The sequence below is a fragment of the Humulus lupulus genome, chromosome 2 (genome assembly GCF_963169125.1).
Source record: "Humulus lupulus chromosome 2, drHumLupu1.1, whole genome shotgun sequence".
NCBI classification, from domain to species: domain Eukaryota; kingdom Viridiplantae; phylum Streptophyta; class Magnoliopsida; order Rosales; family Cannabaceae; genus Humulus; species Humulus lupulus.
In genome coordinates, this window is record NC_084794.1 from 92,458,342 (window position 1) to 92,468,581 (window position 10,240).

Below are 10,240 nucleotides of genomic sequence, written 5' to 3' on the forward strand. Positions count from 1 at the left end.
CGCCTGGTCAAGGTATCATATCAAGGCAGGGGCAATCTTGCCTCTGCACGAATTCTTATAAGGGGTGGCCAATTATTTCTAGGTCAACCCCTTTCAAATTATCCCCAATGGATATAGAGTACCATCTGCACTCTATATCCTTTATAACCATAAGAAGTGGCCTGTACCAACACCACATGATATCAACTACCTGTTCGATCTCAAATCCAACCCCAACCACAACAACACGAGGTTCTTCTACTTCTACCACCAGGAGTCTGCTCGCACCTTCCTGAGCGACATCACCCACAAGTCCAATGTAGGGAAGTACTTCCAGGAGTACTTTCTTACAACAGACCTGGTCGTTGATAACCTGGCCTTCGCCCGAGGAGGTAAATTTTTTACTCACTGGTCATTTAATTTCTTCTAGCATCCCTATACATTCTTTAGAACTTTGGTGTTGTTTAGGTCCATGGTATCAACCAGTCCCTACTCCAGAGATGGAGATAAGGGCAGCTACCTTGGCCAGCATGATGGACATCGAAAAAGCGTCAAGGAGCTGGTCACGGAGAGCAACTTAAGGCTGGTCACCCTTCTGGCGCCTCACCAGGATGTGAGGGAGTCTACAGCAGGAAGTGCTACTGGAGGAGACCTCCCCAAGCAGCATCAGGATGTGTCATAGCCCCCAAGAAGGCGGGCTACAGGAGTGACCATCAGGGAACCTTCCAGCCCCCACGAGCTGCTGCTGTCCCTACTCAACATGGGAAGGGCAAGCAGATTCTTCCAGAACACCCCGAGCCCATACTCGAGTCCTCTTATGAGAACGGTACTGACTTCTCACTCTTAGACAGTTTGCCCATTCCCTGTCATTTATTTGATGGGTACAACAACTTTAAATATGCGACTAGTTTAAATTCAAACTTCTTCAAGGCAGAGAGTAAGTGTAGCAGTAGTACCATAAATAATGTATCGACCAGTAATTATAGCTCGGGTATATTACTTAGAATTTTTCTTACTCTTATTTCATTGCTTTAGTATCTCAATTTATATTGCCTGGTCGTTTGTAATCATCCTGCAATCATGACTTCCGACCATGCATTTGACCTGTACAGCCTACCCAAAGCCACTACTCCTGCGAGCAGGAAGAAGGAAAGCAGGTGGCATCCTGGGGAAAGCAGTAGAGATCCCTCAAAGAATAGGGCCAGGACTGAGGATCCACCTGCACTTGTTCCTTCCAAAGAAAATACTCCTCCACCAGCTCCCATCGACCAGACTCTTCCACTAGCTCCAGTCGACCAGACTCCTCCACCAGCTCTCGTCGACTCAACTCCTCCTGATCAGTCAGGAAATACTCAAAGAGAGGCTATCATGAACATAGCCTTCAACTCAGCCAATGACAAGCTGAAGAAGTTATCAAGGCATCGGTGCAACCGAGAAGCCATCAGCAACACTAGCTCCATGAAGGTCGACCAAATTTTTAGCCGCGGGCTGAACGAAGTACTCAGTGTAAGTTGCCATTTTTGCTATGCTTTAATTGTTTGCCTTGTCCTTTATTTCCACTAACAGCTTTATCTTTTCTCTAATCGCAGGGAGTTCTAACCATGAGTACTAGTTGGCGCCCCTTGGAGGCGATGGCTGCCGAATATGCTAAAGAGTCTAAGGCTGTTGAGGAGAGACTTGGCGAGCAGCTTAAAGTGGCCGAGGCCAAACACGCCGAGCAGCTCAAGGCGTCCGAGGAGAAAATTTTCGAACAGTTAAGAGCTGCTAAGGAGAAAAATACCAAGCTGGGCGAGGAGTTGAAGCAATTTAAGGATGCCCTGGACAAATTCACGAAGTCCAAAGAGAGGTATAAGGAGTCTTCATTGATTAATTTTAAAGAGGCCTCCAAACTTCAAGATGAACTGGCGACCAACAGGAAAGAAACTGCTGAACTGGAGAAGCGAGTTAAATTGCTCGAAGAAACCAATGTTAGTGATCTGGAGCGGTTCAAGGGAGCAGCCTTCAACTGCTTTTATATGTTCTGGAAAAACAACCGCGAGGCGAACTTTGATTATCTACCAGAGCGTATGAAGCAAGCTGAGATGGAAAAATGTGTTGCTTGCCTTGAAGAGGAGGAGAAAGTTCAGGCGTCTCCTGAGATCTCTTTGGCGATGGGTATTGACGGCATCGACGAGGATACTGGGACCTCCATCAACCAGTAGCCCCAACAAGATCCTCCAGCTACTCCATAATTTTATTTTAATTTGTAATTAGGACACATGAACCACTGTTCATGATGTCAAGACAATTTTTTGCTGCGTAGGCAGCCTTCCTTTTAATTAACAATTACATCCGAGCAGCAATTGCTCACTGTGTAAAACATTTTACTTTTGATATTATAATACTTGCACTTTATTATAACATCTGTTCGTATGACCAAACTTAGCATAGCACTTTTTTTTTTATTTAACAAAATTTTGAAAAATACTCTAAGTATCGTAGTATGTTTTCCCTTATTTTTCTTGTGTGTTTACATATACTTATTGATATGCTTTGCTTGCTTAGTACCTTATATGCCCCCCAAGTGATTGAGGAGCTTAAGGTCCTCGGTCACTTGCCAAGACCAAGACCTGTTCGAACATTACTGCTCGTAAAAATACATATAAAAAATAATTATATAGCAAAACAACACATGTAATGAGCAAATACTTGTAATAAATACAATAATTGGCAAGAATAACTAGTTGTGCACAGTTCCTTTTATTTCTCGTAATAAATGGATAATCGTGTATGTACGAGTGATCAAAAATTTGATCTTACACTTATAAGCGATTAGTCATATGACTGACTAACCCTTGTTCATAAACTTGTAAAAAGTGAAATTAATACAAGCCAATTCTATAAAAAGAATTATTTATTGATAATACTTGTGCAGGTGTTCTCCATTCCAATAGCGAGGAATGAGATCTCCATTTAAGCGAGCAAGTTTATAGGTGCCTGGTTGGAGGACTTCTTCAATTTGATGCAGACCTTCCCAGTTAGGTCCAAGCACTCCAGCAGCTTGATCGCGGGTGTTTAGAAAAACTCTTCTAAGTACCAAATCTCCCACATTAAATTTTCTTTCGCGTACTTTAGAGTTGAAATACCGAGCGACCATTTGCTAGTAAGCTTCTACTCGAAGTTGAGCTTGCTCGCGCCTTTCATCAACTAAATCCAAAGATTCCATTAATAATTGACTATTAACACTCTGATCGTATGCAAACCTTCTATGCGATGGTGGATCTAATTCAACAGGAAACATGGCTTCATATCCATAGGCCAAGGAAGATGGAGTATGGCCTGTTGTTGTTCGATGAGATGTTCTATACGACCAAAGGACTTTCGGTAATTGTTGTGGTCATGCCCCATTTACTTCTTCAAGCCTTTTCTTCAGGGTATCCTTTAGTGTCTTGTTGACAGCTTCAACCTGTCCGTTTGCCTACGGATGAGCTACTGAAGAAAAACTCTTGATAATCCCATGCCTTTCGCAAAAACCTGTGAACAGATCACTGTTAAATTGTGTTCCATTATCTGAGACAATCTTTCTTGGAAACCCATAGCGACACACGATGTTCTTGACCACAAAATTCAGCACCTTCTTGGTCGTTATTGTTGCAAGTGGCTCAGCTTCGGCCCACTTTGTGAAGTAGTCAACAGCAACTACAGCATACTTGACGTTGCCTTGTCCCGTGGGTAAAGACCCAATCAGATCTATTCCCCACACTGCAAATGGCCACGGGCTTTGCATCTCCTTTAGCTCATTAGGGGCTACTCGCGGTATCTTGGAGAACCTTTGGCACTTGTCACACTTCCGACCAAAATCCACACAGTCCTCATTCATCGTTGGCTAGAAGTATCCTTGCCTTAGGATCTTTTTTGATAAACTCTGCCCCTCAGCATGATCTCCGCAGAAACCTTCATGGACTTCTCGCATTAACTCTTTGGCCCTTTCCTTTGAAACACACCTTAGAAGTGGCATTGAGTACCCTCTCCTGTACAAAACTCCGTCGACCAAAATGAATCGAGCCGACTGTCTTTGGAGGGTTCTTGCTTTGTTTCTGTCCGCCAGCAGCACTCCATGCTCTAAGTATTCAATGAAGGGCATCATCCATGTGTCTGTTGCTTGGATTACCAGGGAAGACTCTACTGCATGAATGCTCGGTGCGGACAAATGTTCAACAGGTACTATATTCAAGGTGTCAGCATCCTTCGTGCTTGCTAACTTGGCCAAAGCATTACTGTTTGAGTTCTAGTCGCGAGGTACTTGCTGGAGAGTATATTTTTCGAACTATGCCAATAAGTCATTTTCCTTGTTCAAATAAGCAACCACCTTCAGACCCCAGGCTTGATATTCTCCAATAATTTGATTAACCACTAACTGGGAGTCACTGTAGATTTCAAGTGAGTTTATATCCATGTCCTTGGCTAATCTTAATCCTGGGAGCAGAGCTTCATATTCAACTTTGTTATTAGACGTTGTGAAGTCGAATCTGAGTGCACAGTGGAATCAATGTCCTTCGGGCATGACTAAGATCAAACCCGCTCCAGCATTATGCTCGTTGGAAGAGCCATCTACGAACAACTTCCAGGAAGGAGTTTTTCTTTGGAGTTCAGGCTCTTCTATCGACCCGGTATCTTGGAGCCCAGTAAATTTTGCGATAAAATCTTCTAGAGCCTGTCCCTTCACAGCTGCTCATGGCGAGTAAGAAATATCAAATTGTCCAAGTTCAACTGCCCATTTCAACAATCGACTGGCGGCTTCTGGTTTCTGCGGGACTTACCGTAGTGGCTGGTCGGTGAGTACTACGATGGGGTGAGCTTGGAAGTATGGTCGCAGCTTTCTGGAGGCTAAAATCAAGCAATAGGATAATTTCTCAATGGGAGGATGTCGCAGTTCTGCTCATATTAGCCTCTTGCTTATATAATACACAACTTTTTGAACATGTTCCTCCTCTCTAATCAGGACAGCGCTAGCAGCATACTCGATGACCGCCAAATAGATGAACAAAGTTTCTTTCTCGACCGATTTGGACAAAATTGGTGGTTGCAACATATGAGACTTTAGAGCCTGGAAAGCCTACTCGCACTCTTCCGTCCACTCGAATTTCTTACTGCCCCTAAGCAAATTAAAAAATAGAACGCATTTGTCCGTTGATTTGGAAATGAATCTACTCAAAGCAGCAATCCTCCCAGTTAGACTTTGAACATCTTTAATTTTAGCTGGCAACTTCATCTCGATCAGGGTCTTGATCTTTTCACGATTAGCTTCGATACCTCGCAAGTTCACTATGAATCTCAAAAATTTCCCTGATCCAACTCTGAAGGAACACTTAAAGGGATTCAGCTTCATCTGATATTTGTTCAAGATGTTGAAGCACTCTTGCAGGACCCCAATGTGTTCTTCTGCCTTCTTCGACTTAACCAACATGTCATCAACATATACCTCAATATTAAAACTGATCAGCTCTTTGAACATGTGATTGACTAGTCGTTGGTAAGTTGCACCAGCGTTTTTCAAATCGAAGGGCATTACTTTGTAACAGTTTAGCCCTGTATCAGTTTGAAAGCTAGTGTGATCCTCATCAGGTGGGTGCATACTGATCTAATTGTATCCAGAGTATGCATCCATGAATGATAGGATCCCATGCCCTGAAGTGGCATCGACCAGTTGGTCGATCCTTGGGAGTGGGAAACAATCCTTCGGGCAGGCTTTATTGAGGTCTGTGAAATCCATGCATGTCCTTCACTTGCCATTCGGCTTGGGAACCAGCACGGGATTAGAGACCCAAGATGGATAAAATGCTACCCTGATGAATCTGTTCTCCTTTAGCTTCTCGACCTCTTCTTTTAACGCTTTGATGTATCTTTGTCGAGCAGCCTCCTCTTTTGTTGTACTGGTGAAAAACTTTTATCTATGTTAAATACATAGATGATAACTGCTAGGTCAATCCCAACCATATCCTTATGCAACCAGGCAAACACCTCCTGGTTCTCCTCAAAAAATTCCACCAGTTTTTGCTTTGTTGTTGTCTCTAAGTTTTTACCGACTTTCACAATCCTGGTCTGATCTGCCTCATCAAGTTGGACCTCCTCGAGGTCCTCGACTGGTCCTAAATGTTCTTCAAAATCCCCAAAGTGAGGATCTAAATCTCTATCCTCACTTTGGGCAACACCCTATTTGGTGACATGCTCACCTGACTGGGCGTGTACTTCATTGGCCAATAGCAACCCTTTCTCAGCTTCTTCTCTTGATCCACCCCTTTTCACCTTGGTAATCGAGGAATTATAACATTCACGTGCTTCTCGGTTTCCCAACACGCATCCTACCCCTGCATCGGTTGGAAACTTCATGGCTAGGTGCCATACCGAGGTCACAACTCGCAGGTTGACTAGAATAGGCCTTCCAATCATAACATTATATGCAGAAGGACAATCAACTACTATAAAAGTAGTGAGTAATGTCATGTTCGCAGGTTCAGTTCCTACTGTGACTGAAAGCCTAATCGACCCCGTTGGCACGAGCCCTTCGCCAAAAATTGGTTACATGGCTCCAAATCCTTCACTGACAACTTCATCCTCTCCAGCGAAGACTTGTAGAGAATGTTTACTGAGCTTCCTGTATCCACTAACACCCTCTTAACCATCATATTAGCGATCTGGACATCCACGATCAGAGGATCCGAATGGGGAAACTGGACATGTTGGGCATCAAGCTTAGAGAAAATTATCAATTCTTCCTCTGTTCGAGCTTTTTTGGGAGTTCTAACCTCTACGTTCAGCATTTCAATGTCCTGGTCATGACGTAAGGTTCGGGCATACCTTTCCCTTGCCTTCCCACTATCACCCGCCAGGTGTGGGCCGCCGCAGATGGTCAGCAATGTACCAACGACTGGAGTTGGCTGTAAAGGGGGCGAGTGTTGGCGTACAGGTGCTTGCTCGTTGCCTCCTTGAGCCTCTCACTGAGAACCTCCAGGGGCTCGTACATATCTTCTCATGTGTCCTTGCCTGATAAGGAACTCAATCTCATCTTTAAGTTGCTTGCACTCGTTGGTGTCATGACCATAGTCGTTGTGAAAACGACAAAACTTGGTTGTATCTCTCTTGGAGATATCTTTCCTGATCGGGGCTGGTCGCTTGTAAGGGACAGTGATGTTGGTAGCTTGGTACACTTCTGCTCTGCTTTCGACTAGGGCCGTGTAATTAGTAAACCTCGGCTCGTATCTATTACTTTTAGGGCACTTATTCTTAGATGTTGACGGCTCATGGTTTTCCCATTTCCCTCCGTTTTTCCCGTTATTTTTATCGTTGCCATTGGGTTTCCTAGACCCATTGGTGGCTTTGGTGGGATCTTCCTTTGAACCCTGGTCATCTGCGAGCGCCTTACCTTCGTTGGCAATTGCCTCTTCGAGCTTGAGGTATCGGTCTGCTCGGTCTAAGAATTCTTGGGTGCTCTTCACCCCATTTTTCCTTAAACTGTTCCAAAGGGATGAATGGCGTCGTACTCCAGCAGTAAGTGCCACCATCTTCCCCTCATCACCAACTGTCTTAGCCCCAGCAGCGGCTCGCATAAAACGCTGGACATACTCCTTCAAGGATTTGCCCTCCTTCTGGCGTATCTCGACAAGTTGGTTGGCTTCAGTCGGATGTACTCAACCAGCGTAAAACTGCCCGTAGAACTATTTCACGAACATTTCCCAAGACACTATGCTAGCAGGAGAAACTTGAAAAATCACTCCTGAGCAGTATCGGATAAGGTGGCTGGAAAGATTCTGCATTGAGCATCATCTAACACCTTCTGGATGTCCATTTGTATCTCGAATTTATTCACATGAGATACTAGGTCTCCAAATCCATTGAAGTTGGGTAAGACCGGCATCTTAAATTTGCTTGGGGTTTTGGCCATTGCTATTCTTTGTATGAACGGAGTGTCTCTTCTCTGATCATACTCAATGTGAAATGTTCGGCTCCCCACTAACTGCTGGACGGCCTGATTCAGCTCATCAAGCTGGGCCTGTACAGCATCTGGTACTATTGGGGCGACCGATGCTAGAGGGGCATACTCTTCGTGCCTTTCCCGCCTGTCATTGAGTACGCCCCTCAAATCATCATCCCTACGCACTTGCTTGTTAGCACCCAGTCGATCAAAGACGTTAGGTTGCCTAGGCTGCCCCCCAACCTTTTGACTCGTCGGTCGATTCTCTCTTGGTAGGGGATTACGTTCCTCACCCCTATCTCCTTGCCCTCGACCATCATTTCCTCTACCGGAATCTGCCTCATTATAGTCATGGCCATCCCTAAAATGTGACCGACTATGGTGCGACCTGCTGATCGCGCTATTTCCCCCTCCCATCACTGGCACGTCTCGTTCGTCAGGTGGAGGCCTGCGTTGGTCGATAGATCCCCGGGCATTATTATGTCGTGGGGGGCCCCTGACCACAGAGCCTGACTCGACCTGTCTCCTGCCAGAAGAAGGACGTTGTCCCCTGCTCGGTAGTTTTGGCTCTTCAACAATCTGGCATCTAGGGCTTCGGGGAGGCTGCCCAGCCCTATTTTGCCTTTGTTGCTGGGGATTATCTCGACCAGCGTAAGAAGGATGTTGCTGCTCGGGATGTTGAAACGGAATATCCTGTTGAGAAGCAGAAGGCTGCTCCGACCTCTGAGGGCTTGCTGGTGGAGGCGGAGTGTGGTGATGTTGTGGACAATTTGAATGTGGATCTTGTTGTGGCAATATACTGGGTGGCTGATCCGGTTGAGAAGTTGGCGCAGGCTGTCCTCGAGCCAACTGAATGGCTACCTCCAAGGCGGCAATGGTGTCCCTCTGTCGGCAATCCATGTCGCCATGCCTCTCATTCAGTTCTTGGCATTGCTTATCAATTTATCTCTGCTGCAATGCCATCGTTTCAGCCACATTTTCCTTATTAGCCCTCATATTGGCTAACTCTTCCTGCAACGCAATCAGTGTTGTCCTCAAGGTCTCAGAATCCATTTCCTCCTCTTTGAATTCCAATTGTGGCTCATCTTCAGCCACATTTTGTAGAAGAGGCTGGGTTGGTACGGCACTAGAGGTTTGTCCAGTATTTTTAGATGTTTTCGCCATTTGATTTCTTTGGAGGTCTTGAGTTCGTCTCTCAATGAAAGCATCAAAATGTTGACCCTCAAGTTGGTCAACGACACGGAGTCAAGTAAAACGAAAGAAAATGAGATGAAATCAAGACGAAAAGATAAACAACACAAAAGATTTATAGTGGTTCGGCCCCAATCAAATGGTAATGACCTACGTCCACTTAGTTTTCTTATTGATATAAAATCCCAAGAACTGTGATCAATGAACTAGGGTTCACGAGTTTCACAAGCTCTCGGATGAATACAATTATGATGGATAAAAATACTATATTTCTCTCTTAGAATTCTGAAGTTCAAAATTTATAGGCTCAAGGAGTTCTATATGGGTCTTAATTACATTTAATAAAGGTGTATCTAAATAATAATGGAAAGTACAATTAATGTTGTTGACCCAAACTCTTAAGTCTCCTTGTTTTGATGATTAACAAATATTTGATTATTATTTGTTACTAATGATCTGTTGATTTTGTAGCAAAAACTAAAGTGAATTAGCACTTCAAAGTCAAAATTATGACCAAGGGCAAAATGGTCATTTTACCAAGTTTTCCAGAAATGACCCAAAATGGACTTCAAGACTCAAGAAACTCAAGATAAAGGAATAACTTAATTTCTTAGTCTTGTAAAGTGATTGCAAGTATACTTTAAGTCATAAGTATAGAATTTGGCTCACTCACGCACTAAAAAATGGTGATTTTTTAAAATGAGAAATAAATATCCTAAATTAATTTTTAAGAAAATACATCCCGATACGGTCGTAACGCAATTGGAATTTTTGAAATCGGATAAACGAGCTAAAAGTTATAAAGAATTGAAAAACGGGAAAATCGGCATAATCTGAGTTTTGCTCTCTGTTTGCCATCCGGAATTCCGGATGGGCAACCGGAATTCCGGTTGCTTCCAACCGGAATTCCGGTTCCCTCATCCGGACTTCCGGTTCGCGGCAGACAGCTTCAAAAATTAACTCCTAACGGCTATAAACGGCTAGTTTTTTCCCAAACTCTATATAAACTCGTTTTTTTCTTCAAATTGGTGGTTGGCTGAGCATTTATTACATATACCAAACCAAATCCATTGATTTCAAAGAGCTTTCAAAGTTTACTCATCCAAACACATATTCACA

The 10,240-nt window shown here is 43.9% G+C and overlaps 1 protein-coding gene across 1 annotated transcript; it reads left to right on the top strand.

Annotated features, from left to right (window-relative positions):
* Positions 1 to 1,059: 1,059 nt before the first annotated feature.
* On the top strand, positions 1,060 to 2,180 carry LOC133814520 (uncharacterized). The gene is made up of 2 exons (XM_062247468.1): positions 1,060 to 1,485; positions 1,569 to 2,180. The coding sequence occupies exons 1-2, from the start codon at positions 1,060 to 1,062 to the stop codon at positions 2,178 to 2,180; spliced, it is 1,038 nt and encodes a 345-aa protein (XP_062103452.1).
* Positions 2,181 to 10,240: the final 8,060 nt, after the last annotated feature.